Source organism: Geotrypetes seraphini, chromosome 2 (genome assembly GCF_902459505.1).
Source record: "Geotrypetes seraphini chromosome 2, aGeoSer1.1, whole genome shotgun sequence".
Classification (NCBI taxonomy): domain Eukaryota; kingdom Metazoa; phylum Chordata; class Amphibia; order Gymnophiona; family Dermophiidae; genus Geotrypetes; species Geotrypetes seraphini.
The window spans coordinates 89,487,722-89,509,786 of record NC_047085.1 but is presented as its reverse complement, the minus strand read 5'-3'; the positions used below and the strand labels follow the sequence as shown (position 1 = coordinate 89,509,786).

Below are 22,065 nucleotides of genomic sequence, written 5' to 3'. Positions count from 1 at the left end.
AATGCTTGCTATTGGTCTGTAGTTGGATGTCAGTGCTGTAGAGGTTTTCTGATCTTTGGGGATAGGTGTAATCAGTATGCGACCCATGTCTTTGGAGGGGCAATTGTCATGATTTTAGGGGGACATTCGTATAGTAGGCAGTTTGATTTGTTGTATTTATTGAATAAATTTAGCAACTGATGCCAAACTGGTCGTGGGGTTCGAGATAGCGGAAGATATCGTTTGTGGGCGTGGGTAGAGTTGCTCTTAGATCTGTGATTTTGTTTTTAAAGAAGTTAGCTAAGGCTTGGGCAGATGAGGTGCTCTCATTGTCCTTTTTCAGGATTTTTGCTGTGTCTGTTAGAGTTTTTACTAGTTTGAACAATTCTTTGCTGTTTATTTTTTCTATACCTATTTTTTGTGCGTAGTGTATTGAGGGAGCTCAGAGAGGGTCCGGCAGGTCCTCTTAAACTTTTGTTTAATAAATCCTTGGAGATGGGAGAGCTTTCATGGGACTGGAGAAGAACAGATGTGGTCTCCCTTCATAAAAGTGGTGACAAAGAAGAAACTGGAAACTACAGGCTGGTAAGCCTCACTTTGGTTACTGGAAAAGTAATAGAAGTTTTGCTGAAGAAAAGGATAGTGAACTTCCTGGAATTCAATGGTTTACAAGATCCGAGGCAACATGGTTTTATGAAAGGTAAATCACACCAAAGGAATCAGATTGAATTCTTGACTGGGCCCCTGGAGTCACCCTCAACCTGAACACATCAGGGAATTGGCTACACATATAATATTCACCACCTAAGAAAGGATTTTGGAGTAACTGTGAGTAATACACTGAAATCCTCAGCTCAGTATACAGTGGCAGAAAAGCAAATAAAACCGTGGAGAGGCATTTTGATAGGACATCTAAGTCTAGACATTTTGGGAAAGACGTCCAGAAATCCAGTAGAGGAAATGTCCATTCTCAAAACAGCAAGACATCTTTCCTTAGTGTGTCTATCTTTTTTGGTCATTCTCAAATATAAATACGTTCACATGAAAAATGCACAAAAGCAAGTGTTTGTCTAGGCCAGGGATAGGCAATTCCGGTCCTCAAGAACCACAGGCAGGTCAGGTTTTCAGGATATCCACAATTAATATATATGAGATAGATTTGCATGCACTGTCTCCTTGAGATGCAAATCTATCTCATGCATGTTTATAATGGCTATCCTGAAAAACCTGACCTGCCTGTGGCTCTTGAAGGCAGGAATTGCCTACCCCAGGTCTAGGCACTCTTAGCAAACTGTTCAGACAGCTAAGCATAGCAGAGGGGCTCTTCTAAGAAGTACTGTAGTGAATTTCACATTAAAAGTCCCAGGTACAGATATCACTATATCTTGCTTATATTGTATAGTGAGCTCTCCAAAATCCACCCCAAACTTGTACCCGCCTGTACACCACAACAATAGCCCTTTTGCCTACTGGTGTCATTTTAATGTAGGTACAGTAGGTTTTGGAGGGCTCATCACACAATATAAGCAAGATATAGTGACATCTGTACCTGGGACTTTTAATGTGAAATTCACTGCAGTAACCCTTCGAGTAACCCTCTACTCTCTGGGCTCAAATTTCTGTGTTACCATCTGAAGCTGCTTGGGCTAAGAACTTTTCAGCACCCCCTCGTAATACAGGCTAGAATGTATTAGGGTATTTTTTAAACATCTTTGGCTGATGGGAGGGGGTCAGTGCCCACTGGGGGAGCAAGGGGAGTTAATGCCTTAATCCCTCAAGTGATCATCTGGTCAGTATGGGTATCTTTTTAGTATTTAGACGCTTTTAAAATAGGTCTAGCTCCTTTACTTTCAAGCAGGTAAATGGAATAAGAGTCTAAGTGGTTTGGTTATGACATTCCCGTCTTTCCAGGATTTTAGAAAATCATTGAAACCAATCTGTTTGGTAAACTTGTATAATTCCTTATTTGTATAATTCCTTGTCAATCTCAAGAAATCTGTGATTTTATCAATAATGTAATGATGTATCATTGCTGTGTTTTCACTGTTTTTCTGCAAGGTATTGTGGTATGAAAATAAAGTTATTATTATTATTAAGTGGAATCGTGATGGAAGTTTGCAAAATCATACAACTATCTTTTTTTTTTTTTATTTGACCTGCAGTTGAAAGACACTGATTTTTACCTGCTGCACTTTCTCTTGTGATACACTCAAGCAAAGATCACATAGGGAGTCTGTGAAAACTACAAATACGACAACTGAAGGTGAATCTGAGAAGTGAAGTGTGGTGTAACACAAAAAGATATGACAGACAGTGCATTCTTGTCTGCATAATAGCTTCACAGCATGCAGGGATCAGTTTACTTTCTTTGTGTTCTTGTTCATCAGCTCTGCCAACATAACTTATTTAAGCCATGGTCAATAGATTCCTTATCCTCCAATCACCTACAACATAGATGAAGCTCACGGAGCCTTACTTCCTTTGCAGAGAAAGCACAGTAAGTTAATTGCAAGCTTTAAAGAGCAAAGCGAGAGAAAAAGAGTGCTTTGTGATTTCATTAAAGTATTTTTGTACACTGCTAGCTCCCCTCTTCTACAGAGAGTTGTAAATCTCCGAATGCAGAGGGCCAGAGGTCATCCTCTTTCAACCCAAAAACGCATCAATCACTGCTGCGAGCTCATCTAGGGATTCTCAGGTAAGGCTACCAGTCTTGATTTTGGAACATGTCTCAATTGCATGGTTCTTTTACGGCAGATGAATCAAAGCCAAGAGTAGGATGCCACAATGGAAGGCAATGGCACTGAACTACAGGGGGCAGCCATGCTGTTATACCGTATATGTGAAGATGATAATGTCTCCTATAAGGTTTACAGATAATTTGTTGCAGCTATAATCACAGATGTCTGCTATTTGAGCTGTAATGCTGGTGTATAAGTAAAAGAATTCAGAAAAAACAGGATGGAGTTCTGCATGAAATACACGCTCCAGACGATCTACAGCAAGAGTTAACCAGCCAGGACTGGTCACTGACTAGTTAACTTGCATCTTAGTGGCTCACTGGGCATTTTAAGCAGCATTTAACTGGTTATCACCACTGAAAATGCCCATTTAGTGCTGAAAAATAACTACTACTATTATATATCATTTTTATAGCTCTGAAAGCCATACGCAGCGCAGTAAATTTCAATAGACAGTCCCTGCTCATAAGAGCTTACAATCTAATTTGGACAGACAAACAGGAAATCTCAGGGTTGGGGAGTTTCTAGCAGAAGGGCATAAGTATCTGACAGTGAATGGGAATTAAAAGTTGAAAGTAGCTTCAAAAAAGTGGGCTTTAAGCAGCAATGTTGCGGCCATTCCGGGGGCATGACCCAATATTCAGAAATTTAGCGCCAAGCTTAGTGGGCAAAAATGGTCACATAAAAACAGGTCTATCTTGGCTGCTAAGCCATGGCTGGTTAAGTATGAATATCGGCTTAACCGGCCATGTGCTAACCAGCGTTGAAAATCCCAGATATTCAATGCCAACTGGAAACAGCCCAACACGGAATATAATGGGTTTAACCTTGGCAGCGGGCAGTCATAGCTGTGCCCGCTGCTTGCTGAATATCGGGCAGATTATGGGCTAGATTCACTAAGCAAACCGATTGTGTACCAATCGGTTTGCGAGCCCTTTGCGACCAAATTTCCCTCCTGCACTATTCATTAAGGCCTATAGCGATCCGATCCCGAGCCTCCCATGCAAATTAGTAAAACCCCATGCAAAATAAGCCAAGCGATTGATTCACTAACAATTGCTTGGCTATTTTGAGTCGGGTTTAACTACTAACAAACCCAACTGCTGCAGACCTGTCGGTTTTTTGAATGTGAATCGCTTAGGAACCCCTTGGGGATATATAAGTGGGATAAAAATAATAATGATAAAAAGAATAAAAACAATTAAAAGTGTAGAGAAGTCAGCATCTGGAAGGTGAAATGTTGGAATATGTAGACCAATTTGTGTACTTAAGAAGTGTAATAACCAAAGATAATGACTGTAGCAAAGAAATACAAAGGAGGATCCAAGTAGCAAAGTAAAATACTAAATGATAGCAAATAAAGACTCAAATGGTCCATCCAGTCTGCTGAACAGTCATGCTCATTATTAATTCATGATTCAATTGTCGCTCTCTGGCATTTATGGGACATAGACCTTAGAAGACCACCTGGCACTGTACTTAGGTTCCAGCTACTGTTGTTGCCATCAAAGCCCACTTCAGCTATCCAAACTATTTTGCAATTTCCTGGACACAGACCAAAGAAGTCTGTCCGGCACTTGAAGCCTTCTCCAGACCATCCTATACTGAACTGCCATATTTGGGATGCAGACCATGCAAGTCTACCCAATACCTGTCGGAGTCACCATCTAAGCACCATTTGACATATCGAACACATATGCAATTGATTGTAACAGGTTTCCAGGTCTTGCCACATCTGTGTAGAAAGAACCAACTTTTCAGCCAAAATGCTGTGGCTTTCTTCAGGGTATGCAGATCTACGATTGGTAATCTGTAACCTGTCATTAAAATCATCCATGTTACCTGGAGATTAGAATATGGCCAACGTAATACCAATTTTTAAAAAGAGCTCCGGGAGTGATCTGGGAAATTACAGATCAGTAAGCCTGATAGTGCCAGGCAAAACTCTAGAAATGATTGTAAAGTACAAAATTAGACAAGCAGAGTCAACATGGATTCAGCCAAGGGAAATCTTGCCTCACCAGTCTGTCAAATTATTTGAAGGCATGAATAAACATGTAGATTAAGGTGAGTCATGGGATAGGAGGCAATGCTCAGTTATAGACTGAGAACTTGTTAAAAGATAGAAACAGACAGTAGGGTTAAATGGACAGTTGTCTAAATGGAGAAAAGTGAATAGTGGAGTATTGTAAGATTCTGTTGCTATGGGATATGAGCAGAAACACTACCTTGTGAAAATGAATAGTTGCTATGGGATATGTACAGAAGCAGACAATAGTTTGTACACAATCTCTGTATCAAAATGGTTTTCACTGCAGAAGACCAAATTCTGATACAGAACTTGATATTGCTAAAAGGTTACAGCAGTCGATAATTGTTGAAAGAGTTCCCACCGAAGGGTTAGAACAAAACTGGCCTTGATACGCAAGATCCAAGCACTGTGGATCGTAAGCCAGGCAGCAGACAACCGCATTCGATTCACACACAAGAGCACATTGAAGTTGTAGAAGATCTTGTATTAAGCCAGGAGGACGCACCACAAACACATCAAAGAACTCACCAAATAGCAAGAGAAGCAGGAATAAGCAAGACAACTGTGGTTAGGATAATTTATGATCATCTGAAATGAAAGTGTCTTAAAAAGTGTTGTGCCCAAGAGTTAACTTTACACAACAAAGACACATGCCTGAAATGGTGCAAGCAGCTTTTGACCAAGTACCCGATGCACATCAGCTTCATCTGATTTAAGGATGAAAAAATATGTATAGTAGCTCCACTGATTAACATACAGAATGATGGCCTGTACGTACCTACAACAACACTGAAGCATGAGGCTAATGCTAAATGTCAACTAAGTGCTTGCCCGACCTTCAGCCAATCAGTTATGGTCTTGGTCAGAATCTCGAAACTCGGATTCACAGATCTGTCCTTCATTAATCCTGGGGTTAAGATCAAAGGCGCATACTACCGGGATGTCCTCTTGACGCAGAAGCTGTTGCCAGTGACCCATCGCATGTCAGAAGACTACTTTATCTTCCGACAGGACAATGTCCCAGCACATTGGGTATAGGACAGCGTAGAACTGCTACATCAGGAGACCCCAGACTTCATTGGTCTAAACCTCTTGCCTGAAAATTCACTAGACTTATACCCAGTTGACTACTGGATCTGAGGGCTGATAAAGCAACACGTCTACCAGACAGTGATATCTGACGTTGAAGACCTTAAACAGTGCCTCCTCTCTGTTTGGGCTGAGCTGAAGCAGAGTATCATTCACAAGTCTATAGATCAGTAGCCGCCAAGGCTGAAGGTGTGTCTTCATGTAAAGGCAGCACACTTTGAATATTTGCTTAATTGAAATGTTACTTTTTGACTTTACATTTTTCTGCAAGATACGCCATAAAACTTTTTGATGTGTTTTTATTCAGTTCACAATTCATTTTCACAAGGTAGTGCTGTAGAGTGGTGGGAAATATTTAGAGCATTTTACATCAACTTCATTCAGGACATAATACACTAAATTTCATAAGAATTGGTTGCGTTCTGTGGAAAATATATACTGGATCTGCACTATTTCCTATTTGTACAGCATCTTGTAGCTCTTGAAATATACAGTTCCATTATTCTTGTAACTTCTCCTGGAAATGACCAGAATTCTCTCTGTAATTATCCTGGAAATGTCCAATTGTCTCTTTTGTAATCCGCCCAGAACTGCAAGGTTGAGGCGGAATAGAAATCAGTAATGTAATGTAATGTAATGTAAAATATGACAAAAAACATTGTGGTGTGTTTTTTTCGGTTCATAGTTTAAAAAAAGAAATATGACAGCCTCTAAAACATTCCAGAATAGTTTTTTCAGAAGGTACTAAAGAAGGAAAGCTTCTCTTCACTAGCTTTTTAAATGTGTACAGGCTCGTCTCAGAGATGAGGTCCAAGATAGCTGTCATGGATAGACACTAGAAGCTTCTTTTTCTACCTGTGCCTGTTTTGTTTTTTAGGGGTTTTTTTGTAAATCTTTATTAATTTTCAAATATTAACAATGCAATACAATGAATTTAAACATAAATCAAGAAAAGCACTTTAAATATACATATAATTTGAAAACAATAATTTTTCCCCCTCCTCCCCTTAACTAACAAAAGTAGAAATGCATATATAATTTCAATAAAATAGATATAGCAAACAATAATGCTTTCCCACCACCTCCCTCCCACCCTGGATGTGCAAGGAGATCAGATAAAAAGAAATGGTATACGACAGCTATTTTGAAGCAATCAATGATGTCAATGGGCTCCACACCATTTTAAATGCATTAGTATGTCCAAAAATTTCAGCATTCATTCTTTCATATTTGTAACTAGAACACAAATTCGCCCACCAGAAAGTATAGTTAAATCTATCATAACTCTTCCAATTGCTTTTTATCATCTGCATGGCTATTCCAGTCATTATTAAGAAAAGTCGGCTTTTATAACGATCCATAGGGGGGTTTAGCATGTAGTAGAGTACCAAAGATTATGACTTCATAAGTCAATGGAATCAATGACCCAAGTACAACATTAATTTGACCTCATATCGACTTCCAAAAATTAAGTATCAAAGGACAATAGAATAACAGATGATCCAAAGTCCCTATATCAACATGATAATGGCAGTATCTATTAGATTTAGAACTGTCTAACTTTTGCAAACAAACTGGGGTCCAAAAAATCCTATGCAACAAGAAAAACTAGGTTTGTACCTGTGCCTGTTAATATGGGGAAATGGAGGTAAACAGTCTGTAGGGGTGTTTCCTTATTCACACCTGAAGGTTAAGCCTCTCTGACATCATCAAGCCTGAACCATTGTTTGCAAGAAATTATTCCAGCCTAAACCTTGCAAGAAGAGAAAGAAGAATACATCTTTGCTGTTTCTGCCTGATGCATTCTGGGTATGTACCAGAACTGTATTCTAGTCAAGTACATCCAGCTATGCCTACATGCTCAGCCTGTGTGAATCTTGGGGGAAGCATGGCTATTATGCTGTTCTTATCTAACGAAGATGCCTCTGTTTCACAGCCTGTATGAGACTCTATACAGAAAGGCTATTAATCTAAGTCCTGTTTCTGGATTGGTCCGGAGAAGTCATCTGCTGAGAACCGAATAGAAGGGGCCTAATTATTAATTTAGTCTGTGCTAGGATGTGAGGAAGTTCACATCTTAACACAGGTGTTTTCTGCACATCTTCTATAATAATTAAGACCTGAAAAGTTACCTCTTGTGACTCTCTGCCTGAGAGAGAGAAACCGGACTTTTATACATCTGGATTCCATCACATAAAGGAAACCTTTGCTGCCAACCTAATTTACAGCTGTTCCAGTGACTAACATACTCTTGTTCCTGTACCAAGAGAATTCTTATTTTCAGTGCTGAGTAGAAGACGTCTTCCCTTTCGCCTGATTCTGTGCTACGGCCTAATCGGATGGTGAGATAAGGAACTTATCTATCTTATCAGCTGGGGTTAGATAAAATAATTCTATTGTCTTCGGGATAAGGAGATGTAAAGTTACTCGGAGTGATAAGCTATATTTTTAGTTGCTGCTAATCAGGAATTATTATTATAAGGAATTATTTAGTGTGTGTAAGAATTAGTATATTCACTCATTTATCTAGCAAGTGTGGTGTGATAATTGTGTACTGAGTTTCATATATGTATTCGGATATTTTGTGAACAATAATCATTATTTGCTACTGGCTTATGAATTATATTTTTATATTTCTAATAAAGTATTTCTCATAGCCTGGGTCCCAAGGAGGGTCTAGATAGGTTCCTAAAAGAAAAGGGGATTGAGGGGTACAGATAGAAGTGGAGGTAGGTTACAGGAATAGTCAGAAACCACTTCACAGGACGTGGACCTGATGGGCCGCCGCGGGAGCGGACCGCTGGGCACGATGGACCTCTGGTCTGACCCAGTAGAGGCAACTTCTTATGTTCTTATGTCTCTGTGTCGTGTAAGTAGGCAAAGCTTGTTGAACCTGAATGGAGTTTATGGTTTTCCCTAGAAAACTAAGAGACACGTAGCTTGTTTATGTAACTGATTAGTACAACCATAAATCTTACTACAAGTCAAGCTAATTGGTTCAGTTATTAGCAGAATCTGCAATTGGGCTCATCAACATCTTTGTGACCCACGGAGTAAAAGAAAGTCAGAATCTGGTTGGAAACCTCCTGCAGGGTTCCACGTTGTGTAGAGAAGAGTTAGGATCTTTTAGAAATAAACCATCTTTGAATCCAGATTCAACAGCTCCCTTACTCCACCTGCATGAAGCAAGCTCACTAGTAGAACCTTGTTCCTGGAATTGGCTGTATCTGTCTGATGCATCTAACGTTCAAAAACTACTGAGACAATCTGTGCTGGCATCAGGTCTTACTCCACAACAGCTTTCAGATGTTAAGGGTAACCAACAACTGAGAGAGAGATTTTGTCCATGGATATGGTAGCAATGAAGGTCAGGAGAAGGTAGGAAGAATTGGAAAAGAATCTCCAGCTGCTCTTCCAAAATCTCTCATAAGTAAACCTGCCAACATGTCTTTAGATACCATTGGTCTGCAAAGACTATTCTCCCTAAAATACAAAACCTATCAAAGCAAATTAATATTTTAGAAGATGGACTTGGGCAATGTGAGACTGAAATTGAAGAAACTTACAGTAGAGCTGAATCTGGTAACCTTTGCATTGGAACAAGTTATATCCCAATTGCAGTCATTGCAATGCATAATAATAAAAATTGTAAATGGAATGTATTGTTGAAAAAGACCCAGGATTTATTGGCTCTTTGGATCACTTTTCCTTTAACCTTGCGGGGGAAGATAGCGCTGTTTAAAATGGTACTGTTCCTGAAATGGATTTATGTGATGCAAACTTTTCCTATGTATATCACGAATAAGGATATTGGTCTGTATCAAAAAGTTATACATAAATTTCTTTGGACCAATAGGAAGCCCAGATTGACTTTAGCGCAACTTTCCTTACCGCTGGGGAGAGGCGGTTTGGCATTACCGGATCTGAGGAAATACAATGTTGCCTGTCTCCTTCGCCACTTGGTTGACTGGATTAAGAATACTACCTATTATACTCCTGTATCCCTGGAACAACAATTAATGGCACCTACACATCTGTTGTATTATCTTCATGCGAAACAACCCTATCGGATTTTCCCGACTCGTTCTCATCCTTTGTTGAAATCTATGCGACAATGTTGGCAATGGTCATGCAAACGGATGCAAATGCCTTTTACTTCTACAGTGCTCTTGCCCTTGTGGGGGAATCGGGATTTGGATCCAGATGACTCTAAGACTTACTTGCGGACTTGGTCGACCAATGGCCTTTGTTATGTACGGGAAGTGGTGACGGCACAGGGCCTTCCAGTTTCCTTCCCTGATCTCCAAGCTCGGGGTGTTTTGCAGACTCAGGATTGGCATTATTATGGTCAAGTCATTCACTATCTGCACTCCCTGGACCGCTCTACTTTGAATGAAGATAAGGCGGATATGGTTTGGGAGACTTTGACCCTGTCCCGTTCGAACAGTATGTGTTTATCTTTTCATCAGATCAGCTTGGGAAGTTTTACAGTGCCTTGGAATTATGAAGCAGTGGCAGTTGTTTGGAATCTGGACCTTGCCTCTACTGAGCAGATAACGGGTGAGGAATTGCGTCTCCTCATGCGACATCTTCTGCGCCTGACTCGCTCGGTGGTGTTGCAGGAACAGCACTACAAATTCTTGTTGAGACTTTACATCTCCCCATACAGGGCCTTGGTTGCTGGTATTGCTGCTCATGCTGAATGCCCTAAATGTTGTTTTGCGCCTGCTGGTTTGTTTCATATGTTTTGGTCCTGCGACAGAATACAAACCTTCTGGTCTTTTGTTGAACTTCATCTACAGACGATCCTAAAGAAAAGGATTCCCCTTGGAGCGAATGTTTTCCTTTTCTACCAATCTATCTCTTTGGGACTTTCTAAGGGTAATTCCTTATTGCTGAAGAAGGCTTTTTTGTTATCTCGTAAATGTATCCTTTTGTTATGGAGGCAGGCCGATGTGCCTACTCTCACAATGTGGAAAAATGAAATGTTTACCTTGTTGAAGTATGAATATTTGGATACTAAGAACAGTGGCCCTGGTCAATGGAGGAAATTCCGGGCGGTTTGGGCTCCTGTCTGGAACAATTTGTCTCCTGGTTGCTCGAAGTGCTCTCTTGAATTTATGACACTGGAGTGCTTGGAGGGATGGGGGGTGGGGTTGAAGGGGTGGGTTCTGGGGGGAGGGGTTTGGGGGTGGGTTGTCCTTGGATTTTTGGTGAGTGTCTTTTGTCTCCGCGCAGACACCACGCGGTAGACCCTTTTATCTTGTGTTTTGGTTAGTTTCTGGTTGTTTTTGTATCCAGATTGTGGTATATTTCTTTGTGTTTTCATTTTCTTAATAAAGCTTTGAAAACAAACAAAAAAAAAATTGTAAATGGGATATGCTTAAAGTTAGAATTGGTTGAAAATTCTGCAAGGAGTTCAAATATAAGATCAGTTCATTTTCCATAAGATAAAACAAAGCTCTTTGAGACATACAGCACAGCAATACTTTCTGGAGGTTTTATAACTACTGTGTTTCCTCAAAAATAAGACCTACCCCGAAAATAAGCCCTAGCAGAATTTTCGGGGAAGGTCTTAAAATAAGCTCTACCCCAAAAATAAGCCCTGTCCCGGGATTCGCCAGCAGTTTCGCCTCCCTCTCTCCCATCCCTTGTGCAGCAGAATCCTTGAGTGAGCACCATACCCCCGAGCACCCGCCCCTGCCGTGCAGCGAACCCCCATCTTTCCTTCCCTTCCATCTGACCCCGCCGACCGTGAGCGAGCCCTATATATGGTACCTCCCTAAGCAGCGTCGGGCCGGCAGCATTCTAAACATGCTGCTTCTGCCTTGTCTGCCCGTGAATTCTCTATGCCACATTACTGATGACATCATCAGTAACGCGGCAGAGTGAATTCACGGGCAGACAAGGCCGAAGCAACCTGTTTAGAGTGCTGCCAGCCCGACACTGCTTAGGTATGTAGGGCTCGCTCGCGGTTGGCGTGGTTCAGATGGGAGGGAGGGACGGGGGTTCAGTTGCATGGCGGGGGCGGGTGCTCGGGGGGGTGCTCGCTCAAAGGTTCTGTTGCACAAGGGATGGGAGGAAGGGAAGGGAATCTGGGCAAGGGTCCGCTGCACAAGGGATAGGAGGGAGGGAAGGATAGAAGCTGGGTAAGGGTACTGCTGCAAAAGGGAAGGGATGGAAGGAAAGATGGGCAAGAGTCCTACTGCATGAGGGATGGGAGGGAGGGGAGGGCAGAAGCTGGGCAAGGGTCCTGCTGCACGAGGGATGGGAGGGGAGGAAAGATGCTGCACATGTGGGGGAGAGAAAGGAAAGAGGAAGAATTGGGGTGAAGGAGAGGAAGGGAGAGATGATCATGTACGTGAAAAAATATAAGCCCCACCCCAAAAATAAGCCCTAATGCATTTTATGGGCCTTAAATTAATAAAAGACACTGTCTTATTTTTGGGGAAACATGGTAAGTAAAAGCATATTATCTTCCTTCAAAGAAGAGAGGGAGTCAGACTGTTTAAGGGGATCTTGATTCTCTAAAGCCAAATATTGACGTAGATGGCAGAGGGGACAATCTCTTTTCTTTTCCTTATGTTTCTAAATTTGTCCTTTCAATTGGAATTTTTGTTAAAGTAGATGGCAGAGGGGACAATCTCTTTTCTTTTCCTTATGTTTCTAAATTTGTCCTTTCAATTGGAATTTTTGTTAAACGTAGATGGCAGAGGGGACAATCTCTTTTCTTTTCCTTATGTTTCTAAATTTGTCTGTTCAATTGGAATTTTGTTAATTTGTTTGTATTTGGCCCCCTCCCCTTTTTTATATATACTTTTATATTGTAAACCACTGAGATTTTAACCTTGGTTTTATATTTGCGGTATATCAAATAAATTGAACTCTTTCAACACTTATATTAGCTTTGGATAGCAGCTCTGAGAGAGAGAATTCTGGGATGTTATTTTAAGTATGGAGACAGGCTTTTGGGGGGTAGGGAGGAGGTTAAGGTATATGTTTTTCCTGATTTGAATTGTGATACTGAAAAATAACAGAAACAATTTTTTTTGCTCTGCCAATGGGTGCTCCAATTAGGGCCACTTTTTTTTTTTTTCTTGAAATGCCCATATAAATGCATTGTAGTGTATCAGACTGTTAAATACATTTTTGGGACACATCTCACCTCCCCTCTTTTCTGGCTACTAAAAGATCAATAGGCCAATCTCTCCCTGGTTGTGGTGATGAGGCTATTTAAGCAGTATTCCTTTTTTCTATCCATGACAAGAGTCTTTCTTTTTTCCTGTTAAATGTTAGCTAATAGTTTCCTAATTTTTCTCCAAAATATGGTATTAGACCTCAAAATTTAGGATAAGACCTTTCCTTTATTACATTACATTAGTGATTTCTTACGGTTCAAAGTGGATTACACAAGAATTGTAATGATGCTACGAAATACATTTGGTGGATTACATGAGTATTGTCATGATACTAGTAAATGCCTAATGAGTGGTTTGAATATTTTTTGATTTGCTATGTAGATAGTGTTGTGGGTGAAGCTTCGGGCGGGTCTGGTTTTGTTATAGAGGTTTAATGTATTTTTTGCAGAGTAGTCTAGGTTTTACTCTATGTTAAATTGAAGGTTAATATTTCTATTTGAACCTGTATTTGACTGATCCGTGTACAAGTTTTCTGTACAAGCTGAGATAATCACTTGTGAACTGAGATTATTACTCGCTCAGATCCAGATAAGTTCTTTATTTATTCAGATTGAGCCAAGACTATTGGAGATATCAATTGCGATTTTGGGACTGTTCTTTTCCAACTCCCCATTTCATTTTCATGAATGGGGATATGAATTGTGACCAGCATAATATATGATTTGGTATATGTGATTGCAGATTGATTTATATAAACTTTAGAAAAAGAGAAATTGAAATTTTTTTTTTACTATACACTTTTTAGATTTGTACTTATTTTTCATTACCTTCTATATTATATTTTTTTGTATTCTAGCACTATGCACTTTATTTGTATCAATTGATATCCCGTTGCGGAGTGGGGCTTTTTGAGCCGCTCTTTCCTATATTTTCTCTCTCAGGGTTACCTGCACCATTAATTATAGAAGAGACCAATGATGTATGCGGCAAAACTCAGTTAGGTTTATTTTAAACCTGGTGCTGATCATCCATGAGTTTCAGTCTAGGGCCGGGAAAGGCTATTGATACTACAGGCCCATACTGAAGTGTCTCATAATTATTTACTTATATTGATTCTTATTGACTTTCTAAATCATTCAGTAATTTTGACTGATATATGAGTGCCGGTGAACTCCCTCTGAGTGTTTCATATAGGGTTCTGCCATTATTTTTTGTTACAAGTTTTTTTGCTTGACATGTATTGAAATTGCTAATAAATAAAACCGAAGTGTTCAGCCTCAGTCCATAAGTTAATAAAAATCTGCAGAGTACTTCCTCTCCCACCTAGCATTCTACAAATGTTTATTCATTTTCCCTTCAGGTGCTACATAATGAGAGAACACTCTTTGAATTCAAAGCATTGGAACCGAGAAGTGGAAAAACAATGATTATAAATTTAGATTCAGTGGCTGTCCCGGCATGGAAGCTCTCATTAGTTGCTTTAAAATAAAATACCCTTTACAGGGAGAGTAAAGTATGCCTCCTTGGTAATTAGTATGCCCTCAGGGGAACCTAGCAACCAGTGATATCCACTAATGCAGTGTATCCAGCAAAGAGGCTCTTTCTAAGAAATCATGTGGGCATTTCCATTCAAATGAAAGCTGCATAGCAAATCAACTCTTGAGACCAGGAAAACAAGAGCCTCTAACTAGTATTTGGCCCCCAGCCATATTCTTAGAGAGGAAAAGGCTCAGAATAGATTTCCTAATGAGAAAGAACAATGGTGAGAAATAATCATTCATTTTCTAGGGAGGCCATCCATTGTAGAACAGAAAAAGTAATACAAACTTGAATATGTGTGGTAGAGCATGAGTTAGAATAGAGTACCAAAAGTATGCCTCGGTGACTTGCTGACATAATACAATAACATTTGTAAGTAACTCAATTTTTAAATGCCTGAGTATCTTTCATAGGTATAACTAGCAAGTTAATTTTCAAGGGGAAACAGCAAGAGCTATTACCATGTTTCCACGAAAATAAGACACTATCTTATATTAATTTGGGGCCCCAAAAGAGCACTAGGTCTTATTTTCGGGGAGGTCTTATTTTTTTTCATGTACAATGATCATCTCTCCCTATCTCTCCTCCACCCCAATTCTTCCTATTTCTTTTCTCTCCCCCAAATGTGCAGCATCATTCCTCCCCTCTCACCCATCCCCTTGTGCAGTATCTTTCTATCCCTCTCTCCCTCCCATCACCCTGTGCAGCAGAACCCTTGCAGCTTCTGTCCCTCCCATCCCTTGTGCAGCAGAATCCTTGAAGCTTCTATCTCTCCCTTCCTCCCATCCCCTGTGCAGCATCTTTCTATCCCTCCCATCACCCCCGACACCGAAGCTGTGCACCCCCCTGCTGATCCTTTCATCTCTCTCTCCCATCCAAACCACGACCATGAGCCGAAATACCTGGAAATCCAAGCTAAAGGCCCACTTTTTTTAAACTGATTTCAACTCTTAACTCCCCCTCACTGCTGTCAAATACCTATACCCACTATAATCTTCCCAACCCTGAAATGTCTTGTCTAAATTAGATTGTAAGCTCTTCTGAGCAGTGACTGTATGTTAAAATATACAGCGCTGGGTACGCCTTTCAGTGCTATAGAAATAATAAATAATAGTAGTAGTAGAAACAAACAGCAACGTCGGCAGCACAGGCTGCACCACAGCCTGCCCTTCTCATGTCCGGGCATTCCTCTAACGCATCACTGGTGATGTCATCAGCAACGCAGCATGGAACGGCCGGGCATGAGGACAAGCCGCGATGCAGCCTGTGCTGCATACACTGCCATTTGTTACAAGGTATTTCAGTCTCGTGGTCGGGGTTTGGATGGGAGAGATGGAAGGGTCGGTGGGGAGCACGCAGTGGGGGAGGGGAAGCATTGCTGATGGCGACTAGGGCTTATTTTCAGGGTAGGTCTTATTTTGGGGGAAACACAGTATTTCCAGGTTTAGAATAGGATAGAAGATATCTCCCAAGAAGAGTCATGTACTGCAAGGAGATAATTGGATAAGACTTCTCAGTATGCAAATAAGCAAAATATATATCTAACTTGTAAAATAAGTAAAGTGTTCACATACACTCAGAATTGTGAAATTTGACCAAGAGCATTAGCTCCTATAGCCAAACACACCGCCACATCACTGTGTATGACTTATTTTGGAAAAGAGCTTGAAAAAGACATATGAATGAAGCAGTGAAGCAAAGTTATGTTATGACGGACAAGTTATGTTTTGACGGACGTCATATGAATGAAGCAGTGAAGCAAAATTATGTTATGTATATGATTACAAGGTGTTTTGCCCGTATCACACTACTCTTATTCCTTGGCATTTTGAGCAGTTTACATCACCCTCTGGGTCCCTTGAGAAAGAATTTCGAAACATGGTCCATGTCAGGACCTGCTGACACAGTTGAAAGCTAAGTGGGAACTTCTTTCTCTCTTTTGCCATTGAAAAATAGTTGAGCACTTGAACAGTATTCCTTTTCAAGCTCTTTTTCAAAATAAGTCATACACAGTGATGGGGCGGTGGGTTTGACTATAGGAGCTAATGCTCTTGGTCAAATTTCACAATTCTGAGTGTATGTGAACACTTTACTTATTTTACAAGTTAGATATATATTTTGCTTATTTGCATACTGAGAAGACTTATCCAGTTATACAGTAATTCTTTGACTTTGCCCTTTAAGCTACAATTACACACACCCTCTACTATATTCAGTGTGACTTAGTCTGCGAGGAGATAAGACATAGCAGGGATGGGCATTTGTTTGCAACAATATGGGAAATGTCAATGACATATTCTGTCACAATCAAACAAAAATGAGCAGATAAAGTTTAGGGGGAAATTCTATGAATGGCGTTTAAAGGGCGAACAGAATGCTAGGAATGATACAGAAGGGGATCACGAACAGATTGGAGAAGGTTGTTATGCCGCTATACCAGGCCATGATACGCCCTCACCTAGAATACTGCGTTCAGCACTGGTCACCGTACATGAAGAATGACATTGTACTACTCGAAAGGGTCCAGAGAAGAGCGACTAAAATGGTTAAGGAGCTGGAGGAGTTGCCGTACAGTGAGAGATTGGAGAAACTAGGCCTCTTCTCCCTTGGAAAAAGGAGACTGAGAGGAGACATGATCGAAACATTCAAGATACTGAAGGGAGTAGATAAGGGCAGGTTGTTCACCCTCTCCAAGGTAGGGAGAATGAGAGGGCACTCTCTAAAGTTGAAAGGGGATAGATTCTGTACAAACGTAAGGAAGTTCTTCTTCCCCCAGAGAGTGGTGGAGAGCTGGAACACTCTTCCGGAGTCTGTTGTAGGGGAAAACACCCTCCAGGGTTTCAAGACTAAGCTGGACAAGTTCCTGATAAACTGGGACGTACACAGGTGAGGCTGGACTCATTTTAGAGCTCTGGTCTTTGATCTGGGAGCCGCCGCGGGAGCGGAATGCTGGGCATGATGGGCCACTGGTCTGACCCAGCAGCGGCAATTCTTATGTTCTTAAACTTAGGCGCCGGCAGGTGCCCTACTGGCATCTAAGTTAATTGAGAAACGTTGTCTGAAATGGCAATTAACAATGAATTTAAAGTGCCTACTAGTGCCTAAAAAAAAGCACCAGAATTATGCCTCCAGAGGTGTCTACCGATGCCTAATGCCAGTATGGGCGGGGCCAACACCAGAAGTGGCACTAGGCACAATAAGGCGCAGTTCACGGCAAAAATGGGTGCCGGAAATGTAGGCCTGGAAAACCCTGGCCTAGGTTTCCAGTGCCTAGCTTTCTCGGAAGTGTGATTCTCTATATCAGTGGTTCCCAACCCTGTCCTGGAAGACCAGTCAGGTTTTAAGGATAGCCCTAATGAAAGAGATTTGCATGTAAGGAAGATGATAGGAATGCAGATCTGTTCCATGTCTATTCATTATGGCTATCCCGAAAACCCAACTGGCTAATGGTCCTACAGGACAAGGTTCAGAACCACTGCTCCATATGATGCCAACGCGGCAGAGGAACGCCCGGAAAATAGAAGGCTACGAAGCAGCCTGTCTAGATTGCTACCAAGGCTGTCGGTTTGTTATAAGATATTTATTTTGTTCTCGTGGTTCGGATGGGAGGGAGAGATGGGTCGGCAGGGGGCAGAGGGGGGATAGAAAGATGCTACACGGGGGGGGATGGGAGGGTTAGAAAGATACTGCACAAGGGGATGGGTGAGAGGGGAGAAAATATGCACGTGGGGGGAGAGAAATGAAATAGGAAGAATTGGGGTGGAGGAGAGGAAGGGAAAGATGATCATTGTACATGAAAAAAATAAGACATCCCTGAAAATAAGACCTAGTGCCTTTTTTGGGCTAAGACAGTGTCTTATGTTTTGGAAACATGGTAGGTACATGGGACCTGGGTTGTCCACTGTTGGAAACAGGAATGCTGGACTTGAGAACCCTTTTGTCTGTCCCAGTACGGCAATTCTTATGTTCTTATGATCTCTGTAAACTACACGTGTACAATATTTTCCCATATCCTTACTCATATTTTACAAAAAGACTCCATGTTCCTTAAACATTTTGTAAAATACTCAGGAAATTGTGTACATCGGGATCTGGTGGTCCCATTTCCTACCTGAAGGCTTTGTTTAAAAATGGGCTGTTTCGGCTGGATTCAGTAAATGGTGATGAAAACATTTAGAACTAACTGCTACTCTTTGTAGAGTACGCACCTTACATAAAATAGTGTTTAGCGTGGATCCCTTTCCTAACTTTTGACATGAGTAGGTTTAAATAGTCAATATTTTCAATGAAGAAGGGTAAATCGTGGGATTCCCCAGGAGTCTGTGCTGGGACCGATGCTTTTTAACATATTTAGCAATGATCTAGAGATGGGAATAACTAGTGTGTGGCGCAGTGGTTAAAGCTACAGCCTCAGCACCCTGGGTTTGTGGGTTCAAACCCACACTGCGCCTTGTGACACTGGGCAAGTCACTTAATCCCCCCCATTGCTCCAGGTGCTTTACATAGATAGATTGTGAGCCTAACAGGACAGACAGGGAAAAATGCTTGAGTACCTGAATAAATTCATGTAAACCATTCTGAGCTCCTTTGGGAGAACGGTATAGAAAATTGAGTGAATAAAATAAATAAATTTGCTGATGACACAAAGTTGTTTGAAGTCGTTAAATCGCAAAAGGATTGTGAAACATTGCAAGAGGGCCTAGTGAGACTGGAAAAATGGGTATCAAAATGGTAGATGACATTTAATGTGAGCAAGTGCAAATTAATACATGTGAGAAAGAAGAACCCAAACGTTGGCTATGTGATGCAGGGTCCCACATTAAGAGTCACTGCCCAGGAAAAGCTGAGGATATATTGAAACACTCAGCTCCACATGAGGTGGTGGCTAAGAAAGCAAATAGAATGCTAGGAATTATCAGGAAAGGAATAGAAAACAAGATGAAAATGTTATCATGCCCTTTTATCGCTGTATGGTATGACCGTACCTCAAATACTGTGTGCAATTCTGGTCGCCGTATCTCAAAAAAGATATAGTGGAATTAGAAAAGGTACAGAGAAGTGTGAGGAAAATGATAAAAAGGATGAGTCGACTTCCCTATAAGGAAAATCTAAAGTGACAAGGGTCTTCAGCTTGGAGACGAGACAGCTCAGTGGCGATATGATAGAGGTCTAAAAAATACTGAGTGGAGTGGAAAGAATAGATGTGAATCGCCTGTTTATTTTTTCCAAAAATACTAGAACTAGGGGGCATGCAATGAAGCTACTAAGTAATAGATTTAAAACAAACTGGAGAAAATATTTCTTCATACAACATGTAATTAAATTCTGGAATTCTTTGCCAGCAAATGTGGTGAAATCATTTAGCTTAGCAGAGTTTAAAAAAGGTTTGGATAATTTCCTAAAAGTCCATGGGCCTTTATTGAGATGGTTTGGGGAAATCTACTGCTTATGCCTAGGAAAAGCATCATAAAATCTGTTTTACTACTTGCGATCTAGTTAGGTACTTGGGACCTGGGTTGGCCACTGATGGAAACAGGATACTGGTTTAATGGACCTCCAGTCTGTTCCAATATGGCAGTTCTTATGTGATGGACTTAAACCTTCTACTGTAAAACCTGGTGTAAATGCACGTACCCAAGTTAGGAACAGTTAAGCAGTATTGTATAATTCTGTGCACAACTTTCTGGAATGCCCCCGATATGCCATGGCCACAACCCCTTTTCAGATAGACACCACGGACCTGATTCTATATATATTGTCCAAAAAAATCAGCACTGACTAGAATGGTGCTTTGTTTAACTCTATAAGGTATGTGTACCTTTTATAGAATTGCACTTAGCGCTTTATGTGTGTCATATAATTTAGGCACACCCATCTAGACCATCTAAAACCAAGCCTAAATGCCTGTGCCTAAGTTGTGCGTGCATTGGGCATATTCTATAGCAAAGCGTTCACAACTTTAGGCACCATATACAGATTTGGGGGCATGAGGGTTAGGCACCATGCCTTATAGAATAGCACACATCCAGATGTGCGTGTCAATTTTAATGAGTGCCAATTAACCTCAATAATTGATTATTAGCACCCAATTATTAATTGTTCAGAGCTCATTATCCAATTTAGCTGCGCATCTTGGAAGTGCACTCAAAACTAGACACACAACTTTGATTGCCATATATAGAATCCGAGGAATTATGTCTGATATTGTATCTCTTGGGCCCAAAACATAACATTTTTACAAAAATGAATCTGTCTTTACCTTGCTTGAGGGACGTCAATATTGGAAGAGACAACTTTGCGTTTTTGCTCTAGAAGACAGACGGATCGTGTATTCTCCTTTTCAAGATCATAGGCCTTGCTAGATGTTTCAGTGTTCATAGTCTTTATTCCTTCCTCCTTCGTGGCTAGGAGAAGCAATTGTTGACCTGAAATTGTTTGACTGACTTCATTCTTTACTTCTTCGGGTTGAAACGTGGCAAAAGCCATCTCATGCTTATTGGTTGTTCCCTGCAAAGGTAAATGTAAATGTGAATGTTTACCTCAGACTCTCCCCCATAGGATCAATTGCAGAGCAGTCTCTAAAGGGACATTTTAGGGGTTCAACATTTAAAAACTAAGATGTAAGTAAAAGATTTTGTGAAACTGTTCATAGCAAAACAACATATGCCATCATGCCAGTTTGTTACTGGGTTTATTTGCATAGAAGTCCTAGTAAAAAAAATAAAATAAAAAATCTTGCAGTATTTACTATAGCGCATGAAATCTGGTCTGCAAGTTTTGAGATTTATGTATACTGTACAATTGATTAAACATGTTAATTACTCAGATATATTGGTACTTGTAGAGCGGTGATCTCCAACGCTTGGTCCCCAGGCCACATGCAATCCCTGAAGTCCTCCATTGTGGTCCTCAACACATGACTGAAATGCTCTTCAGATCCTGTAAATGCATTCATTTTAACCTTATCCACTGCAAAAAGTGTGTTACTTAGGTATCTCATTTAAGAATTTGCTATGTTGACAATCCTAAATGAAGTGAACGGAGGAGTAGCCTAGCAGTTAGGGCTGCAGCCTCAGTACCCTGAGGTGCAGGTTCAAGCTCTGCACTGCTCTTTGTGACCCTGGGCAAGTCACTTAACCCTCCATTGCCTCAGGATTGTGAACCCACCAGGACAGACAGGGAGAAATACTTAAGTACTTGAATGTAAACCGCTTAGATGCAGTGGTTAGAGCTACAGCCTCTGCACTGCTCTTTGTGACCCTGGGCAAGTCACTTAGGGGGAAATTCTATAAGAGGCACCTAAAGATAGGTGCCTAATTCAATTAGTAAATTGGCTTCAATAATGAGCTTTAACAAGCTCATAACTGAAAAAATAAAATTTAATTGGGAGACAGGCAAGATTCTACAAAAGTGAGGCCTAACACCAAAGTAGACTAAATCACACTGAATATTGTAGAGGGTGTATGTAATCATAGCTTAAAGGGCAAAGAAGTCAAAGAATTACTGTATAACTGGATAAGACTTCTCAGTATGCAAATAAGCAAAATAT

General features: G+C 40.7%; 1 protein-coding gene across 2 annotated transcripts in view; it reads right to left on the bottom strand.

Moving 5' to 3' along the window:
• ZNF704 (zinc finger protein 704) overlaps positions 1–22,065 on the bottom strand; it is a 148,795-nt gene that overhangs the window by 107,298 nt on the left and 19,432 nt on the right. For both annotated transcript variants that reach the window (XM_033933282.1, XM_033933283.1), the window contains one exon: positions 20,776–21,023. In XM_033933282.1, coding sequence (XP_033789173.1) covers positions 20,776–21,023 — 248 coding nt within the window. The remainder of the gene's footprint in view (positions 1–20,775; positions 21,024–22,065) is intronic.